This window comes from Pseudophryne corroboree, chromosome 1 (genome assembly GCF_028390025.1).
Source record: "Pseudophryne corroboree isolate aPseCor3 chromosome 1, aPseCor3.hap2, whole genome shotgun sequence".
Lineage (NCBI taxonomy): Eukaryota > Metazoa > Chordata > Amphibia > Anura > Myobatrachidae > Pseudophryne > Pseudophryne corroboree.
This window is the reverse complement of record NC_086444.1, coordinates 592011731-592033074: the sequence shown is the minus strand read 5'-3', so window position 1 is coordinate 592033074 and position 21344 is coordinate 592011731. Positions and strand designations below refer to the sequence as shown.

General features: G+C 45.9%; 1 protein-coding gene across 5 annotated transcripts in view; it reads left to right on the top strand.

Annotated features, from left to right (window-relative positions):
- SLC25A51 (solute carrier family 25 member 51) overlaps positions 1-19757 on the top strand; it is a 51908-nt gene extending 32151 nt beyond the window's left edge. For all 5 annotated transcript variants that reach the window (XM_063914256.1, XM_063914255.1, XM_063914254.1 and 2 more), the window contains exon 2: positions 17972-19757. In XM_063914256.1, the coding sequence (XP_063770326.1) occupies positions 17991-18917 (927 nt within the window). In that variant the 5' untranslated portion in view covers positions 17972-17990 and the 3' untranslated portion in view covers positions 18918-19757. The remainder of the gene's footprint in view (positions 1-17971) is intronic.
- The last annotated feature ends 1587 nt before the right edge of the window (positions 19758-21344 follow it).

Sequence of the window (21344 nt, the reverse complement as noted above, 5' to 3'; positions counted from 1 at the left end):
CAGAGGACTCATGGCCTCTGCCGCTAAGAAGGGACTTGCTTCAGCAAGTACCATGTCTGTTCCAAGACTTACCGCGGCTGCGTTTGACGGCATGGCGGTTGAACGCCGGATCCTAAGGGAAAAAGGCATTCCGGAAGAGGTCATTCCTACCCTGGTCAAAGCCAGGAAGGAGGTGACCGCACAACATTATCACCACATGTGGCGAAAATATGTTGCGTGGTGTGAGGCCAGGAAGGCCCCACGAAGAAATTTCAACTCGGTCGATTCCTGCATTTCCTGCAAACAGGAGTGTCTATGGGCCTCAAATTGGGGTCCATTAAGGTTCAAATTTCGGCCCTGTCGATTTTCTTCCAGAAAGAATTGGCTTCAGTTCCTGAAGTCCAGAAGTTTGTCAAGGGAGTACTGCATATACAACCCCCTTTTGTGCCTCCAGTGGCACTGTGGGATCTCAACGTAGTTCTGGGATTCCTCAAATCACATTGGTTTAAACCGCTCAAATCTGTGGATTTGAAATATCTCACATGGAAAGTGACCATGATGTTGGCCCTGGCCTCGGCCAGGCGAGTGTCAGAATTGGCGGCTTTGTCTCACAAAAGCCCATATCTGATTGTCCATTCGGACAGGGCAGAGCTGCGGACTCGTCCCCAGTTTCTCCCTAAGGTGGTGTCAGCGTTTCACCTGAACCAGCTTGTTGTGGTACCTGCGGCTACTAGGGACTTGGAGGACTCCAAGTTGCTAGATGTTGTCAGGGCCCTGAAAATATAGGTTTCCAGGACGACTGGAGTCAGGAAAACTGACTTGCTGTTATCCTGTATGCACCCAACAAACTGGGTGCTCTTGCTTCTAAGCAGACGATTGCTAGTTGGATGTGTAGTACAATTCAGCTTGCACATTCTGTGGCAGGCCTGCCACAGCCAAAATATGTAAATGCCCATTCCACAAGGAAGGTGGACTCATCTTGGGCGGCTGCCCGAGGGGTCTCGGCTTTACAACTTTGCCGAGCTGCTACTTGGTCAGGGGCACACCCTGGCTGAGGAGGACCTGGAGTTCTCTCACTCGGTGCTGCAGAGTCATCCGCACTCTCCCGCCCGTTTGGGAGCTTTGGTATAATCCCCATGGTCCTGACGGAGTCCCCAGCATCCACTTAGGACGTCAGAGAAAATAAGAATTTACTTACCGATAATTCTATTTCTCGTAGTCCGTAGTGGATGCTGGGCGCCCATCCCAAGTGCGGATTGTCTGCAATACTTGTACATAGTTATTGTTACAAAAATCGGGTTATTATTGTTGTGAGCCATCTTTTCAGAGGCTCCGCTGTTATCATGCTATTAACTGGGTTCAGATCACAGGTTGTACAGTGTGATTGGTGTGGCTGGTATGAGTCTTACCCGGGATTCAAAATCCTTCCTTATTGTGTACGCTCGTCCGGGCACAGTATCCTAACTGAGGCTTGGAGGAGGGTCATAGGGGGAGGAGCCAGTGCACACACCTGATCCTAAAGCTTTTACTTTTGTGCCCTGTCTCCTGCGGAGCCGCTATTCCCCATGGTCCTGACGGAGTCCCCAGCATCCACTACGGACTACGAGAAATAGAATTATCGGTAAGTAAATTCTTATTTTCTCATAGTCCGTAGTGGATGCTGGGCGCCCATCCCAAGTGCGGATTGTCTGCAATACTTGTACATAGTTATTGTTACAAAAATCGGGTTATTATTGTTGTGAGCCATCTTTCAGAGGCTCCTTTGTTATCATGCTATTAACTGGGTTCAGATCACAGGTTATACGGTGTGATTGGTGTGGCTGGTATGAGTCTTACCCGGGATTCAAAATCCTTCCTTATTGTGTACGCTCGTCCGGGCACAGTAACCTAACTGAGGCTTGGAGGAGGGTCATAGGGGGAGGGGCCAGTGCACACCAGATAGTCCTAAAGCTTTCTTTAGATGTGCCCAGTCTCCTGCGGAGCCGCTATTCCCCATGGTCCTTACGGAGTCCCCAGCATCCACTACGGACTATGAGAAATAGAATTATCGGTAAGTAAATTCTTATTATTTCCAGGACGGCTGGAGTCAGAAAGACTGACTCGCTGTTTATCCTGTATGCACCCAGAAAGCTGGGTGCTCCTGCTTCTAAGCAGTCTATTGCGCGCTGGATTTGTAGCACTATTCAGCTGGCGCATTCTGCGGTAGGCTTGCCTAAATCTGTAAAAGCCCATTCCACACGGAAGGTGGGCTCATCTTGGGCGGCTGCCCGAGGGGTCTCTGCTTTACAACTTTGCCGAGCAGCTACTTGGTCGGGGGCAAACACGTTTGCAAAATTCTACAAATTTGATACCCTGGCTGAGGAGGACCTGGAATTCTCTCATTCGGTGCTGCAGAGTCATCCGCACTCTCCCGCCCGTTTGGGAGCTTTGGTATAATCCCCATGGTCCTTACGGAGTCCCCAGCATCCACTAGGACGTCAGAGAAAATAAGAATTTACTCACCGGTAATTCTATTTCTCGTAGTCCGTAGTGGATGCTGGGCGCCCATCCCAAGTGCGGATTGTCTGCAATACTTGTACATAGTTATTGTTACAAATATCGGGTTTTGTTGTGAGCCATCTCTTCAGAGGCTCCATTTGTTATCATACTGTTAACCGGGGTTCCTATCACGTGTTACATGGTGTGATTGGTGTGGCTGGTATGAGTCTTACCCGGGATTCAAAAATCCTTCCTTATTGTGTCAGCTCTTCCGAGCACAGTTCCTAACTGAGGCTTGGAGGAGGGTCATAGGGGGAGGAGCCAGTGCACACCAGATAGTCCTAAATCTTTCTATAGAGTGCCCAGTCTCCTGCGGAGCCCGTCTATTCCCCATGGTCCTTACGGAGTCCCCAGCATCCACTACGGACTACGAGAAATAGAATTACCGGTGAGTAAATTCTTATTATCTGCCTCTCCTGCAGTGCACATGGTTTTGCCCAACTGCTAAAAAATTTCCTGCTGCGATCAACTCAGAATTACCCCCACTGACATGTTTGCACATTTATACACACTAAAGAATAAAGTGTTGGGATGCTATGTGTCTCCCCTTTGCAATAACTTAATTAGATGCATGTGGTATTAGATTTATTTTTCAACTGTACAAGCTTTACAGAAAGTGTTACAAAGCTTTGTGGTTTGGGCTCTCCCTTTAGTGTGTCCTAACATAAAAAGATAATTATATATGAAAAAATAGTTTTGCATTGTATTTCAGCTTGGGCAGCTGTCTGCTTTCTGTTGGAAGACTTTTATACAGGACCACGTATAGTGATTGCTGACATAAATCTTATTTCAGCAGTTCTTGATCCTGGGATACAGTGAGTTAGCACTCATTGGTATGATATCCCTTATACAAATGTTTCTGCGAAACAAACTTTTGTTGTATAGTTTTGTTTGTTTTTTGAGTTCCTTGGAAACGGTTCATGCTAGCATGTAACTGATCCAACATGGCATTTTGTCACCACAGAGAGAGCTAAAGAGAGAGAGAGAATCTCTATCTCATGTCACTTGCAAAGAGAAATCTTTTTCTGGCAGATTAATGGAAACTTAAATGTTTTGTTAGCAAAAAGGAAATTGCTAACAATGTTATAATTATTAAATCGTTTTGGTACATGTTACTTTCTCTAACGTCCTAGTGGATGCTGGGGACTCCGTCAGGACCATGGGGAATAGCGGCTCCGCAGGAGACAGGGCACAAAAGCAAGCTTTTAGGATCACATGGTGTGTACTGGCTCCTCCCCCCATGACCCTCCTCCAAGCCTCAGTTAGGTTTTTGTGCCCGTCCGAGAAGGGTGCAATCTAGGTGGCTCTCTTAAAGAGTTGCTTAGAAAAAGTTTTTAGGTTCTTTATTTTCAGTGAGTCCTGCTGGCAACAGGCTCACTGCATCGAGGGACTTAGGGGAGAGAATTTCAACTCACCTGTGTGCAGGATGGATTGGATTCTTAGGCTACTGGACACCATTAGCTTCAGAGGGAGTCGGAACACAGGTCTCGCCCTGGGGTTCGTCCCGGAGCCGCGCCGCCGACCCCCTTGCAGATGCTGAAGATTGAAGAGGTCCGGAACCAGGCGGCAGAAGACTTTTCAGTCTTCCTCAGGTAGCGCACAGCACTGCAGCTGTGCGTCATTGTCTGTCAGCACACTTCCCACAGCGATCACGGAGGGTGCAGGGCGCGGGGGGGGGCGCCCTGGCAGCAATGTAGAATACCTGTATGGCGAAAAATACATCACATATAGCCCTTGAGGCTATATGGATGTATTTAACCCCTGCCAGACTTCACAATCTCCGGAGAAGAAGCCCGCCGAAAAGGGGGCGGGGCCTATTCTCCTCAGCACACAGCGCCATTTTCCCTCACAGAAAGGCTGAGGGGAAGGCTCCCAGGCTCTCCCCTGCACTGCACTACAGAAACAGGGTTAAAACAGAGAGGGGGGGCACTGATTTGGCGATATACATATATATTAAATGCTATATGGGAGGAACACTTATATAAGGGTTGTCCCTGTATAATTATAGCAATTTGGTGTGTGCTGGCAAACTCTCCCTCTGTCTCCCCATAGGGCTAGTGGGTCCTGTCCTCTATCAGAGCATTCCCTATGTGTGTGCTGTATGTCGGTACGTGTGTGTCGACATGTATGAGGAAAATGTTGGTGAGGAGGCGGAGCAAATTGCCTGTAATGGTGATGTCACTCTCTAGGGAGTCGACACCGGAATGGATGGCTTACTTATGGAATTACGTGATAATGTCAACACGCTGCAAGTGGGTTGACGACATGAGACGGCCGGCGAACAAATTAGTACCGGTCCAGGCGTCTCAGACACCGTCAGGGGCTTGTAAAAACGCCCATTTACCTCAGTCGGTCGACACAGACACAGACACGGACACTGACTCCAGTGTCGACGGTGAAGAAACAAACGTATTTTCCTTTAGGGCCACACGTTTCATGTTAAGGGCAATGAAGGAGGTGTTACATATTTCTGATACTACAAGTACCACAAATAAGGGTATTATGTAGGGTGTGAAAAAACTACTTGTAGTTTTTCCTGAATCAGATAAATTAAATGAAGTGTGTGATGATACGTGGGTTTCCTCCGATAGAAAATTATTGGCGGTATACCCTTTCCCGCCAGAAGTTAGGGCGAGTTGGGAAACACACCTTAGGGTGAATAAGGCGCTCACACGCTTATAAAAACAAGTGGCGTTACCGTCTCCAGATACGGCAGCCCTCAAGGAGGCAGCTGATAGGAAGCTGAAAAATATCCTAAAAGTATATACACATATACTGGTGTTATACTACGACCAGCAATCGCCTCAGCCTGGATGTGCAGCGCTGAGGGGGCTTGGTCGGATTTCCTGACTGAAAATATTGATACCCTTGACAGGGACAAGATTTTATTGACTATAGAGCATTTTAAGGATGCATTTCTATATATGCGAGATGCGCAGAGGGATATTTGCATTCTGGCATCAAGAGTAAATGTGATGTCCATATCTGCCAGACGACAGTGGTCAGGTGATGCAGATTCCAGACGGCACATGGAAGTATTGCCGTATAAAGGGGCGGTCCATCGGACCTGGTGGCCATGGCAACAGCTGAAAAATCCACCTTTTGTTACCCCAAGTCACATCTCAGCAGAAAAGGACACAGTCTTTTCAGTCTCAGTCCTTTCGTCCCCATAAGGGCAGGCGGGCAAAAGGGCCAGTCATATCTGCCCAGGGGTAGAGGAAAGGGAAGAAGACTGCAGCAGGCAGCCCATTCCCAGGAACAGAAGCCCTCCACAGCTTCTGCCAAGTCCGCAGCATGACGCTGGGGCCGTACAAGCGGACTCAGGTGCGGTAGGGGGTCATCTCAAGAGTTTCAGCACGCAGTGGGCTCACTCACAAGTGGACTCCTGGATCCTACACGTAGTATCCCAGGTGTACATTGGAAATTCGAGACGTCTCCCCCTCACAAGTTCCTGAAGTCTGCTTTACCAACGTCTCCCTCCGACAGGGAGGCAGTATTGGGAACAATTCACAGGCTGTATTCCCAGCAGGTGATAATCAAAGTACCCCTTCTACAACAAGGGAAGGGGTATTATTCCACACTATATTGTGGTACTGAAGCCAGACGGCTAGGTGAGATCTGAAATATTTGAACACTTACATACAAGCGTTCAAATCAAGATGGAGTCACTCAGAGCAGTGATAGCGAACCAGGAAGAAGGGGACGATATGGTGTCACTGGATATCAGGGACGCTTACCTACATGTCCAAATTTGCCCTTCTCACCAAGGGTACCTCAGGTTCGTGGTACAGAACTGTCACTATCAGTTCAGACGCTGCCGTTTGGATTGTCCACGGCACCCCGGGTCTTTACCAAGGTAATGGCCGAAATGATGATTCTTCTTAAAAGAAATATGGACGCTTTCCTGATAAGGGCAAGGTCCAGAGAACAGTTGGAGGTCGGAGTAGCACTATCTTAAGTAGTTCTACGACAGCACGAGTGGATTCTAAATATTCCAAAATCGCAGTTTTTTCCGACGACACGTCTACTGTTCCTAGGGATGATTCTGGACACAGTCCAGAAAAGGATGTTTTCTCCCGGAGAAGAAAGCCAGGGAGTTATCCGAGCTAGTCAGGAACCTCCTAAAACCAGGAAAAGTATCAGTGCATCATTGCACAAGGATCCTGTGAAAAATGGTGGTTTCTTACAAAGCGATCCCATTCGGTAGATTTCACGCAAGAACCTTTACGTGGGATCTGCTGGAAAAATGGTCCGGATCGCATCTTCAGATGCATCAGCGGATAACCCTGTCTCCAAGGACAAGGGTGTTTCTTCTGCGGTGGCTGCAGAGTGCTCATCTATGAAAGGGCCGCAGATTCGGCATTCAGGACTGGGTCCTGGTGACCACGGATGCCAGCCTGAGTGGCTGGGGAGCAGTCACACAAGGAAAAAATTTCCAGAGAGTGTGATCGAGTCTGGAGACTTCTCTCCACATAAATATACTGGAGCTAAGGGCAATTTACAATGCTCTAAGCTTAGCAAGACCTCTGCTTCAAGGTCAGCCGGTATTGATCCAGTGGGACAACATCACGGCAGTCGCCCACGTAAACAGACAGGGCGGCACAAGAAGCAGGAGGGAAATGGCAGAAACTGCAAGGATTCTTCGCTGGGCGAAAAATCATGTGATAACACTCTCAGCAGTGTTCATTCCGGGAGTGGAAAACTGGGAAGCGGACTTCCTCAGCAGGCATGACCTCCACCCGGGAGAGTGGGGACTTCATCGGGAAGTCTTCCACATGATTGTAAACCGTTGTGAAAAACCAAAGGTGGACATGATGGCGTCCCGCCTGAAAAAAAAACTAGATATTGCGCCAGGTCAAGGGACCCTCAGGCAATAGCGGTGGACGCTCTGGTAACACTGTGGATGTACCAGTCAGAGTATGTGTTCCCTCCTATGCCTCTCATACAAAAAGTACTGAGAATCATAAGAGGGAGATGAGTAAGAATGATACTCGTGGTTCCGGATTGGCCAAGAAGGACTTGGTACCCGAAACTTCAAGAGATGTTCACGGAAGACCCGTGGCCTCTACCTTTAAGAAAGGACCTGCTCCAGCAGGGGCCTTGTCTGTTCCAAGACTTACCGCGGCCGCGTTTGACGGCATGGCGGTTGAACGCCGGATCCTGAAAGGGCATTCCAGATGAAGTCATCCCTACCCTGGTCGAAGACAGGAAGGATGTAACCGCAAAACATTTTCACCGCATTTGGCGAAGATATGTTGCGTGGTGTGAGGCCAAGAAGGCCCCTACAGAGGAATTCCAACTGGGTCGTTTCCTACATTTCCTGAAAACAGGACTGTCTATGGGCCTAAAATTAGGGTCCATTAAGGTTCAAATTTCGGCCCTGTCGAATTTCTTCCAGAAAGAACTGGCTTTAGTGCCTGACGTTCAGATGTTTGTAAAAGGGGTACTGCATATACAGCCTCCTTTTGTGCCCCAGTGGCACCTTGGGATCTCAATGTTGTTTTGAGTTTCCTAAAGTCACATTGGTTTGAACCACTCACCACTGTGGACTTAGCATCGTCACCTTCCATGTGAGATATTTTATTAGCCCTGGCTTCAGCCAGGCGTGTGTCAAAATTGGCGGCTTTATCATATATAAAGCCCTTACTTAATTTTTCATTCTGACAGGGCAGAATTGAGGACTCGTCCTCAATTTCTCCTTAAGGTGTTTTCTGTTTTTCACATGAACCAACCTATTGTGGTACCTGCGGGTACTAGGGACTTGGAGGACTCCAAGTTACTTGACGTTGTCAGGGCCCTGAAAAATATGTTTCCAGGAAGGCTGGAGTCAGAAAATCTGACTCGCTGTTTAGCCTGTATGCACCCAACAAGATGGGTGCTCCTGCTTCTAAGCAGACGATTGCTCGCTGGATTTGTAATACAATTCAGTTTACACATTCTGTGGCAGGCCTGCCACAGCCAAAATCGGTAAAAGCCCATTCCAAAAGGAAGGGGGCTCATCTTGGGCGACTGCCCGAGGGGTCTCGGCTTTACAACTTTGCCGAGCAGTTACTTGGTCAGGGGCAAACACGTTTGCTAAATTCTACAAATTTGATACCCTGGCTGAGGAGGACATGGAGTTCTCTCATTCGGTGCTGCAGGGTCATCCGCACTCTCCCGCCCGTTTGGGAGCTTTGGTATAATCCCCATGGTCCTGACGGAGTCCCCAGCATCCACTAGGACGTCAGAGAAAATAAGAATTTACTTACCGATAATTCTATTTCTCGTAGTCCGTAGTGGATGCTGGGCGCCCATCCCAAGTGCGGATTGTCTGCATTACTTGTACATAGTTATTGTTACAAAAATCGGGTTATTATTGTTGTTGTGAGCCATCTTTTTTTAGAGGCTACTTCATTGTTATCATACTGTTAACTGGGTTCAGATCACAAGTTGTACGGTGTGATTGGTGTGGCTGGTTTGGGTCTTACCCGGGATTCAAGATCCTTCCTTATTGTGTACGCTCGTCCGGGCACAGTACCTAACTGAGGCTTGGAGGAGGGTCATGGGGGGAGGAGCCAGTACACACCATGTGATCCTAAAAGCTTGCTTTTGTGCCCTGTCTCCTGCGGAGCCGCTATTCCCCATGGTCCTGACGGAGTCCCCAGCATCCACTACGGACTACGAGAAATAGATTTATCGGTAAGTAAAATCTTATTTTTATGAGCATCTGTTTAACATATACATTGGCCAAATCTCATTTGGTGATATTAATGAGTGCTGGCACAGGCAGTTCTGTTGTATGCCGTCTCTGCCCTCCTTCACTGTATGCTGACCACCATGTTCAAAATGTCCTGAAAGAGAGAGGGCTCTTGGGGGGGCCGGGTGCAGAAACAACTCTCCGTCTGCACAGGTTTGAAGTGAAGTCTCAGAGCAAATAATTCAGTGCAAAGTAATACTTTGTTTTAGTAAAACTGGTGGATGAATGGGCCAGGGACATGGTGGTAACTCTCCTGTTGTTTATGGTCCTCCATGGTGGAGGAATGAATATCCTCTGTATTCTCCAGAGTATATAACTCTGACTATAAAGTTACAGGTATCAAATGAGGCAAGTGGTGTGTATATATAAATAGAGTCTTACAGAATATAACTTTGTAGTTTACAATGTAAACAGTGGTGAATATTTTGCACATATTTTAAGTACAATGCCTGTTGAGGTGATAAGGAAGTGACTGATGCAGCTAGGGAGGCCAATCCCGGGCCGTTTTTTTCAATCCCGGAATTCGGGATTGAAAAACGCTCAATCCCGGGATTGCAGTAGGGATCAGTGAAGAAGGGTGTAGGGAGCAGCGCTGGAGGGTAGGCGGCGGGGAAGGGAGGGAGGGTGTAGGTAGCTGTGCGGGAGGGTGTAGGTAGCCTTGTTGGAAAGGTGACATCAAATGACTGTGTCACTTGGAAAGTCACTAAGCTGTTCGTGGGGATCCGGTTGGGGTCCCGGCAGTCGAAATAACAATGCCAGAATCCCAACACTGCTCGGAATGCTGGTGCCGGCATCCGGAATGTGATCACAATCTCGGCGCCGGTATCCCGACAGCCGGGATACCGAACGAGTGACTGCTGGGCCACCGGAGAGGTAAGCTGCAGGGGGGAGGTGGGGGTTGGGTTTAGGCACTACCGGGGACAGTTAAGGTTAGACTGTGTGGGAGGGAGGGTTAGGGGGGCATTGTGGGGTGGTAAATATACTTACTTTGCCCCTGTCGGAATTATCACCATTGGCATGCCATTGTCGGTATTCTGACCTCCGACATCACAACCGCCTGCGTATCGATCCCAATCCGTTCAGTGGGTTGGGGTCTATTGCTTATGTTGGACAATGGAGTGTGCATGGCTGTATGCTTTATTTTATGCACCTGTTTGAATTGTTATGGGATAAAATGGGGAAATATAATATTTGGGAGTGTCCACATCCTTCTGGCCATGGAGTGTATTTCTGTCCATTTAGTGTACTGTTAGGTTTACATCTACAGTGTATCTTGTCTTGTTAATGAAAAGTGGGGTGACATTTTAAAAGGGAATGGAATTTAGTGGCTGTGTTTTCAATGATCTTTTACATGTTTGTCCTATATCCAAAGGAATATATCCTGAAAAACTTTGTTTCCTAAATTATACAAATATTTGACTTGTTAAATGATACCCGTATAGTTAAATACAGATTTAGTAGTAGAACAGAGAAAGTCTTGCACATCTGCAAGTTCTTATAGCAGGGAAGTGGTTTGTTTCTTGAGTGCATATCTTTGTAGTGTAACTTTTTTTTCTCTGACGTCCTAGTGGATGCTGGGAACTCCGTAAGGACCATGGGGAATAGCGGCTCCGCAGGAGACTGGGCACAAAAGTAAAGCTTTAGGACTACCTGGTGTGCACTGGCTCCTCCCCCTATGACCCTCCTCCAAGCCTCAGTTAGATTTTTGTGCCCGGCCGAGAAGGGTGCATTCTAGGACTCTCCTGAGTTTCTAAGAAAAAGTTCACTTTTAGGTTTCTTATTTTCAGTGAGACATGCTGGCAACAGGCTCACTGCATCGAGGGACTAAGGGGAGAAGAAGCGAACCTGCCTGCTTGCAGCCAGCTTGGGCTTCTTGGCTACTGGACACCATTAGCTCCAGAGGGACCGAACACAGGCCCAGCCTCGGAGTCCGGTCCCAGAGCCGCGCCGCCGGTCCCCTTACAGAGCCAGAAGCAAGAAGAGGTCCGGAAAATCGGCGGCAGAAGACATCAGTCTTCACCAAGGTAGCGCACAGCACTGCAGCTGTGCGCCATTGCTCCTCAGGCACACTTCACACTCCGGTCACTGAGGGTGCAGGGCGCTGGGGGGGGCGCCCTGAGCAGCAATAAAAACACCTTGGCTGGCGAAAATACCTCACATATAGCCCCCAGGGCTATATGGATGTATTTTAACCCCTGCCAGAATACAGCAAAAAGCGGGAGAAAAGTCAGCCGAGAAGGGGGCGGAGCCTATCTCCTCAGCACACAGGCGCCATTTTCCCTCACAGCTCCGCTGGAAGGACGTCTCCCTGACTCTCCCCTGCAGTCCTGCACTACAGAAAAGGGTAAAACAAGAGAGGGGGGCACTAATTGGGCGCAGTATTAACATAACAGCAGCTATAAGGGGAAAAACACTTATATAAGGTTATCCCATATATATATATATATATATATATATATATATATATATGCGCTCTGGTGTGTGCTGGCATACTCTCCCTCTGTCTCCCCAAAGGGCTAGTGGGGTCCTGTCCTCTATCAGAGCATTCCCTGTGTGTGGGCTGTGTGTCTGTACGATTGTGTCGACATGTATGAGGAGGAAAATTATGTGGAGGCGGAGCAATTGCCGGTAATGGTGATGTCACCCCCTAGGGAGTCGACACCTGAGTGGATGAACTTATGGAAGGACTTACGTGATAGTGTCAGCTCTTTACAAAAGACAGTTGATGACATGAGACAGCCGGCTACTCAGCTTGTGCCTGTCCAGGCGTCTCAAAGGCCATCAGGGGCTCTAAAACGCCCGTTACCTCAGATGGCAGATACAGACGCCGACACGGATACTGACTCCAGTGTCGACGGTGAAGAGACAAATGTGACTTCCAGTAGGGCCACACGTTACATGATTGAGGCAATGAAAGATGTTTTACACATTTCTGATAGTACAAGTACCACTAAAAAGGGTATTATGTTTGGTGAGAAAAAACTACCCGTAGTTTTTCCTGCATCTGATGAATTAAATGAAGTGTGTGATGAAGCGTGGGTTTCCCCCGATAAAAAACTGATAATTCCTAAAAAGTTATTGGCATCATACCCTTTCCCGCCAGAGGATAGGGCACGTTGGGAAACACCCCCTAGGGTGGATAAAGCGCTCGCACGCTTGTCAAAACAAGTGGCACTACCGTCTCCTGATACGGCCGCCCTTAAGGAACCTGCTGACAGAAAGCAGGAGAATATCCTAAAATGTATATACACACATACTGGTGTTATACTGCGACCAGCAATCGCCTCAGCCTGGATGTGCAGTGCTGGGGTGGCTTGGTCGGATTCCCTGACTGACAATATTGATACCCTGGATAGGGATAGTATATTACTGACTATAGAGCATTTAAAAGATGCATTTTTATATATGCGTGATGCACAGAGGGATATTTGCCGACTGGCATCAAGAGTAAGTGCGCTGTCCATTTCTGCCAGAAGGGGGTTATGGACGCGGCAGTGGTCAGGTGATGCGGATTCCAAAAGGCATATGGAAGGTATTACCTTATAAAGGGGAGGAGTTATTTGGGGTAGGTCTATCAGACCTGGTGGCCACGGCGACTGCTGGGAAATCCACATTTTTACCCCAGGTAGCCTCTCAACATAAGAAGACGCCGTATTATCAGGCGCAGTCCTTTCGGCCCCATAAGGGTAAGAGGGCAAAAGGCTCCTCTTTTCTGCCCCGTGGCAGAGGAAGAGGAAAAAGGCTGCAGCAGACAGCCAGTTCCCAGGAACAGAAGCCCTCTCCCGCTTCTGCCAAGTCCTCAGCATGACGCTGGGGCTTTACAAGCGGACTCTGGTACGGTATGGGCCCGTCTCAAGAATTTCAGCGCGCAGTGGGCTCACTCACAAGTGGACCGCTGGATCCTTCAGGTGGTATCTCAGGGGTACAAATTGGAATTCGAGACGTCTCCCCCTCGCCGTTTCCTAAAGTCTGCTTTACCGACGTCTCCCTCCGACAGGGAGGCGGTATTGGAAGCCATTCACAAGCTGTATTCCCAGCGGGTGATAATCAAGGTACCCCTCCTGCAACAGGGAAAGGGGTATTATTCCACACTGTTTGTGGTACCGAAGCCGGACGGCTCGGTGAGACCTATTTTAAATCTAAAATCTTTGAACACTTACATACAGAGGTTCAAATTCAAGATGGAGTCACTCAGAGCAGTGATCGCGAACCTGGAAGAAGGGGATTATATGGTGTCTCTGGACATCAAGGATGCTTGCCTCCATGTCCCAATTTACCCTTCTCATCAAGGGTACCTCAGGTTTGTGGTACAGAACTGCCACTATCAGTTTCAGACGCTGCCGTTTGGATTGTCCACGGCGCCCCGGGTCTTTACCAAAGTAATGGCCGAAATGATGATACTCCTTCGAAAGAAAGGAGTTTTGATTATCCCTTACTTGGACGATCTCCTGATAAGGGCAAGATCCAGGGAACAGTTAGTGCTACTCCGACTACCATCTCAAGTAGTGCTGCGGCAACACGGTTGGATTCTCAATATCCCAAAATCGCAGCTGATCCCGACGACACGTCTTCTATTCCTTGGAATGATCCTGGACACAGTCCAGAAAAAGGTGTTTCTCCCGGAAGAGAAAGCCAGGGAGTTATCCAAGCTAGTCAGAAACCTACTAAAACCAGGCCAAGTATCAGTGCATCAATGCACAAGGGTCCTGGGAAAAATGGTGGCTTCCTACGAAGCAATCCCGTTCGGCAGATTCCACGCAAGAACATTCCAGTGGGACCTGCTGGACAAATGGTCCGGATCGCATCTTCAGATGCATCAGCGGATAACCCTGTCTCCAAGGACAAGGGTGTCTCTCCTGTGGTGGTTGCAGAGTACTCATCTTCTCGAGGGCCGCAGATTCGGCATTCAGGACTGGGTCCTGGTGACCACAGATGCCAGCCTGCGAGGCTGGGGAGCAGTCACACAGGGAAGAAATTTCCAGGGCTTGTGGTCAAGCCTGGAGACATCACTTCACATAAATATTCTGGAGTTGAGAGCCATTTACAATGCTCTAAGCCAAGCAAGACCTCTGCTTCAAAGTCTGCCGATACTGATCCAGTCGGACAACATCACGGCAGTCGCCCACGTAAACAGACAGGGCGGCACAAGAAGCAGGAGGGCAATGGCAGAAGTTGCAAGGATTCTTCGCTGGGCGGAAAATCATGTGATAGCACTGTCAGCAGTGTTCATTCCGGGAGTGGACAACTGGGAAGCAGACTTCCTCAGCAGGCACGACCTCCACCCGGGAGAGTGGGGACTTCACCCAGAAGTCTTCCACATGATTGTAAACCGTTGGGAAAAACCAAAGGTGGACATGATGGCGTCCCGCCTCAACAAAAAACTGGACAGGTATTGCGCCAGGTCAAGGGACCCTCAGGCAATAGCTGTGGACGCTCTGGTAACACCGTGGGTGTACCAGTCAGTGTATGTGTTCCCTCCTCTGCCTCTCATACCCAAGGTACTGAGAATTATAAGACGGAGAGGAGTGAGAACTATACTCGCGGCTCCGGATTGGCCAAGAAGGACTTGGTACCCGGAACTTCAAGAGATGCTCACAGAGGACCCATGGCCTCTACCTCTAAGAAGGGACCTGCTCCAGCAAGGACCCTGTCTGTTCCAAGACTTACCGCGGCTGCGTTTGACGGCATGGCGGTTGAACGCCGGATCCTGTAAGAGAAAGGCATTCCGGAGGAAGTCATCCCTACCCTGATCAAAGCCAGGAAGGATGTAACCATAAAGCATTATCACCGCATTTGGCGGAAATACGTTGCTTGGTGCGAGGCCAGGAAGGCCCCTACGGAGGAATTTCAACTGGGTCGATTCCTACATTTCCTGCAGACAGGAGTGTCTATGGGCCTCAAATTGGGATCCATAAAGGTTCAGATTTCGGCCCTGTCTATTTTCTTCCAGAAAGAACTGGCTTCAGTGCCTGAAGTTCAGACGTTTGTCAAGGGGGTGCTGCATATACAGCCTCCTTTTGTGCCTCCAGTGGCACCTTGGGATCTCAATGTCGTTTTGGGGTTCCTAAAATCACATTGGTTTGAACCGCTTAAATCTGTGGATTTAAAATATCTCACGTGGAAAGTGGTCATGTTGTTGGCCTTGGCTTCGGCCAGGCGCGTGTCAGAATTGGCGGCTTTATCCTGTAAAAGCCCTTACCTGATTTTTCATACGGACAGGGCAGAATTGAGGACTCGTCCTCAATTTCTCCCTAAGGTGGTTTCAGCGTTTCACCTGAACCAGCCTATTGTGGTACCTGCGGCTACTAGGGACTTGGAGGACTCCAAGTTACTGGACGTAGTCAGGGCCCTGAAAATATGTTTCCAGGACGGCTGGAGTCAGAAAATCTGACTCGCTGTTTATTCTGTATGCACCCAACAAGCCGGGTGCTCCTGCTTCTAAGCAGACTATTGCTCGTTGGATTTGTAGTACAATTCAGCTTGCATATTCTGTGGCAGGCCTGCCACAGCCAAAATCTGTAAAAGCCCATTCCACACGGAAGGTGGGCTCTTCTTGGGCGGCTGCCCGAGGGGTCTCGGCTCTACAACTTTGCCGAGCAGCTACTTGGTCAGGGGCAAATACGTTTGCTAACTTCTACAAATTTGATACCCTGGCTGAGGAGGACCTGGAGTTCTCTCATTCGGTGCTGCAGAGTCATCCGCACTCTCCCGCCCGTTTGGGAGCTTTGGTATAATCCCCATGGTCCTTATGGAGTGCCCAGCATCCACTAGGACGTCAGAGAAAATAAGAATTTACTTACCGATAATTCTATTTCTCGTAGTCCGTTGTGGATGCTGGGCGCCCATCCCAAGTGCGGATTGTCTGCAATACTTGTACATAGTTATTGTTAACTAATTCGGGTTATTGTTATTGTGAGCCATCTTTCCAGAGGCTCCTCTGTTATCATGCTGTTAACTGGGTTCATATCACAAGTTGTACGGTGTGATTGGTGTGGCTGGTATGAGTCTTACCCGGGATTCATGAATCCTTCCTTATTGTGTACGCTCGTCCGGGCACAGTATCCTAACTGAGGCATGGAGGAGGGTCATAGGGGGAGGAGCCAGTGCACACCAGGTAGTCCTAAAGCTTTACTTTTGTGCCCATTCTCCTGCGGAGCCGCTATTCCCCATGGTCCTTACGGAGTTCCCAGCATCCACTACGGACTACGAGAAATAGAATTATCGGTAAGTAAATTCTTATTTTTTATTTTTTATTTTTTTTTAATTCTGTATTTTTGACTGGGTACCGGATCAGGGTTGGCTGGTTAAAACCAAATGTTTTGTTTTTATTTGTTCTTGTTTTGCTTTTGTTTTTTTAAACTACTCGTGGTCTTTATATTCTGTCACTACTGGCACGGTGCTGTGACTTGCAAAAAAAAAAAAAAGGCTTATTACAGGTTGAGTATCCCTTTTATAATTAACTCAGTAGGGACCCAAAAATGTGGGATTTTGGATAAGGGATACTCAACCTGTATACTAAAAAACTAATGTTTTCATTCAAGATGTATAATGACAGTGGTATGCCCAGTGCTGATGCGTAACTCCTCCTTGTGTGTTGTGGTTTTCTCTGAAAAGTGCTTTTGCATTTTCCATTTTGTATTACTATTCAGATTTATATAATTAGAATAAGTAATAAGTAGGACTAATGCTTAATATTGACTTTTTCTTATTTTCATTTTCATCGATCTCTGAGTTTACTTTGTATTAATGTGTTTAGTCTATCCACATGTATTCAGATGTAATAGGAATAATAAGGGGTAAAAAAAAAATTGATAATGCATTGAATAGCCCAAGTCTGATCCATTCTGACAAATGAATTTCGGAATTGATCCAACTTCAATTGAATATACCCCCATATATGCATGTTACTAAATCATTAGTTTCCAAATATATTTTTCCCTGCTGTTATGTTCTAAACCTTTACATATTCATTGCAACAGCTGTACAAATGACTATTGACTTTAATGCTGTGAGTATCTATATGGGTTTTAATACTGTGGTTACAAATTTCTGTCAGCTGTTGTTGCAGTGATTTAAAATGCATCACTAGCTAAACTGCTTTGAGCGGTTCAGAAGTGTTTAGTTAGTTATAAAATCTTGGGTATAGATTGCATAATGGGGATATCAACTAAATTGCCCACAGTGATTAATATTAGACGCGTTTCATTGCAGCGACCTCCTTATCGCATAATTTATTTACAGTGGTTTTGTATATTGTGACTAATTTTTTTCCAGTTAAAAATGAAGGTGACTTCTCATTCATTATTTAAATATGTGCCTGACAATGATTGCACATGCTATAAGTTTCATGGTAGATGCTGTTACAGCACAAGAATAATGCTGTGAGCAGTGATATGGACTGCACCCATGTGTACATAGGCTTTGTGCTTATAGTGTGTTAAAAAAAAAAGTAGCTGATGGCACATTGCCTCATTATGGCATAGACTAGTAAACCAATCGTGTGTGTAAGCTTAGGTATCAGATTGCTGTGATGGACACTACAATGGCAGATCTCCAGTTCCAGGTTTTGGCAGGCTTTGCTTTGGTAAAGTAATATATTTGCTTTTCCATGTGTTATCTCATATTGCTCTCATCAAACGATAATTTTAACACTTTACTGAATGTATATTGCACACAATTCTTTTTAATAATTCCTCTGCATTTCACTTGATATTTTAGGTAAGCTGACATTTCCTATATGACGTATACCAACACTCCCAAACTTGTGATGGATTCAGAAGCCCATGAGAAAAGGAAAAGTGACTTGGTTCTCTCCGCACCAAAACAAGACCTTAAGCATCGTAAAGTCAGCATTGGGGCTGGCAAGCATTATCTCTGTGGCTATTGTGCTGCATTCACAAACATTGCAATCACCTTCCCTATTCAGAAGGTGCTGTTTCGGCAACAGCTTTATGGCCTGAGAACCAGAGATGCTATTAGACAGTTGGAGAAAGATGGGATCCGGAACCTTTACAGAGGAATATTGCCTCCTCTCATGCAGAAAACTACTACTCTTGCTCTGATGTTTGGCCTTTATGAGGACTTCTCAAGTCTCTTGCTAAGGCATACAGATTCTCCTGAGATTGTTACACGCAGTGTAGCAGCAATCCTAGCTGGAACCACTGAAGCTCTACTTACACCTTTTGAGAGGGTTCAGACTTTGCTTCAGGACTACAAACATCATGACCGATTTACAAATACTTTTCAGGCTTTCAAAGTTCTGCGGCCCTATGGAATTAGGGAATACTACCGTGGCTTAGTCCCTATCTTGGTCCGGAATGGACCAAGCAATGCACTTTTCTTTGGACTCCGCAACCCAATCAAACAATGTTTGCCAGAAGCTAAAACTTACAGTGCTCACTTAATAATTGACTTTATTTGTGGGGGATTGCTTGGAGCCATGTTAGGTTTTATGTTTTTCCCAATTAATGTGGTGAAAGCCCGCATGCAGTCCCAAATTGGAGGTGACTTTACGTCCTTTGGTAAAGTGCTCACAACCATCTGGACAGAACGTGATGGAAAACTGACACACCTTTTCCGTGGTGCCCATCTAAACTATCACCGGTCCATTTTATCCTGGGGTATAATCAATGCAACTTATGAGCTGCTATTAAAATTGTTCTGAGATGGACCGATGCTGCCACGTCACTTGTTTTTCTTTACACTAGGGATCAAATAATCACAAAACCAAATACAATACAAAGACTGTTCACCACGAAATATAACAATGTAATATGATCTGTGAGAGCAGACAGGTGGTTGCAGATATTCTAGTGGGCTTGGTTTTTGGTGAACAAAAGTGCCTGTCTGTCCTTTATTTGTAAGTGACTTACTCTTTTGCAGACATGTTGTCATGTAGTACTACTGCTTAATGTTGGAATTACAACTTTTAAAATCTTAAATATCTGGAAAATTAACCTGAAATGAGTACATTAGTCTTAGGATGCTATAGTTCACGTGAAATGCATTTTGTGTGTGTCAAAGTACTTCTTACCGTATTATTATATAAACTGGGTGCCATTTTTTACAACCTAATTTGTATAACAGGAACACTGTAAGAAGTTTCTCCACTTTTAATTTATTTTGTTGGCCTTTTATTATGTGGTGGAATACAATCTTTATTTTGTGCGAGTTTTATTTCTGTCAGCCTTCACTTTTTATGTGCTTTTGCCAGAGGACATAATACTCAAATCACGTGGCTCCAGTTGTGAACTAATTATTAAAACCTGTGCTACTCCTAAGGGAGGATTGAGTCTAAACAGCACCCACCTCATATACAGCTTCTCATTTGTCAGGTAAATATTAGGTAGGAATTGGGTTCAAGCTTTCATGACAGAACTTATGTTTTCAACCACGTTTGATCATAAAAATAATTGTGTTGCAGCATATATACGAAATTAAGTTTGTATATTGTAGAGCTAAAACAACTAACCTAAGCTATGGAATAAAATGTAAATCTACATTTTGTAAATGTTTTGTAAAGTTACGTTTTAGATTGCATTTTCCCTTGAAATATATTGTTTAAAATCACATATGTGACAGCATGCACCTTGTAGTTCTGTCATGTCTTAGAACTCTTAGAAGTAATTGCGGTAATACTTTGATGGTTGCAAGAGACTGCCACAGTTGTAGCTTTCCTCATGCAGTCTTAGGGAAGAATTCAATTCTTTGTGGGAACTCGCAACCCCCCGTCTTAAGTGACGAGAGCTATTCAATTGTTTGTGCCACTGAGCGTAAGTCCCATGTGTGCCCATTATTACAGCTCACTACCTCCTGAGGTGGTTGGCAAAAAATCCACCCAAAGTCACACTTTTGGGAACCCAAACTGTCGTTTCGGTAGCGCCCCCATTATGTTGCACAGGTTTAGCTACTTTACGCATTTGGATGTTCCATTACTTACACGTGCACAAAAATAATTTAATTCCCCCCTCTTAGTGTGTTAAGAATTCTGATGCTCATGTAGTTGTCATTTCCTCTTGTGTGGACATCACAAAAAAAAAAAAAAATCTATCAGTGTTTTTTAATACTGCTGACTTAACTTTCATAAATATAACCGTATATAATTTTCTACTCTAATTCCTAACTTAATTTCTGTTCAGTTTTTCACAAGCTATTTTAATTTTATCTTTTTCTAATTAAATGCAAATTTCACACGGTTCTCTAAAAAAAAACCAAAAAAAACCTTATATTATATATATATATATATATATATATATATATATATATATATATAATATATATTATATATATATATATATATATATACACACACACATACAGGTTGAGTATCCCTTATCCAAAATGCTTGGGACCAGAGGTATTTTGGATATCGGATTTTTCCGGATTTTGGAATAATTGCATACCATAATGAGATATCATGGTGATGGGACCTAAATCTAAGCACAGAATGCATTTATGTTTCATATACACCTTATACACACAGTCTGAAGTAAATTTTAGCCAATATTTTTAATAACTTTGTGCATTAAACAAAGTGTGTCTACATTCACACAATTCATTTATGTTTCATATACACCTTATACACACAGCCTGAAGGTCATTTAATACAATATTTTTTATAACTTTGTGTATTAAACAAAGTTTGTTTACATTGAGCCATCAAAAAACAAAGGTTTCACTATCTCACTCTCACTCAAAAAAGTCCGTATTTCGGAATATTCCATATTTCGGAATATTTGGATATGGGATACTCAACCTGTATACATACAAAAATGACAGCACTCAAAACCATAGTACAGAATGAATAGATGGTGCAAGGCAGTAAAATAACATAAAGGCACTCTCTTTTCCAGCTCATTGGAAAAAGCAAAACAAGCCAGCACTCACGGTTTAGACGAGAAAACGAAGATTTATTCCATATCAAGGCGACAAGTGTACATACAGGCACAGCCCGCGGCTCCCCCGGCTCTCCAGCTCCGTCGTGTCATCGCTAATGTAAACAAAGCCGGCGCCGCCCCTGGCAACTGCTCTGGTGCGAGGAGGGGGACACCAGCACAGACAACACTGAGCCCGCACAGGGGACGGGGACAGT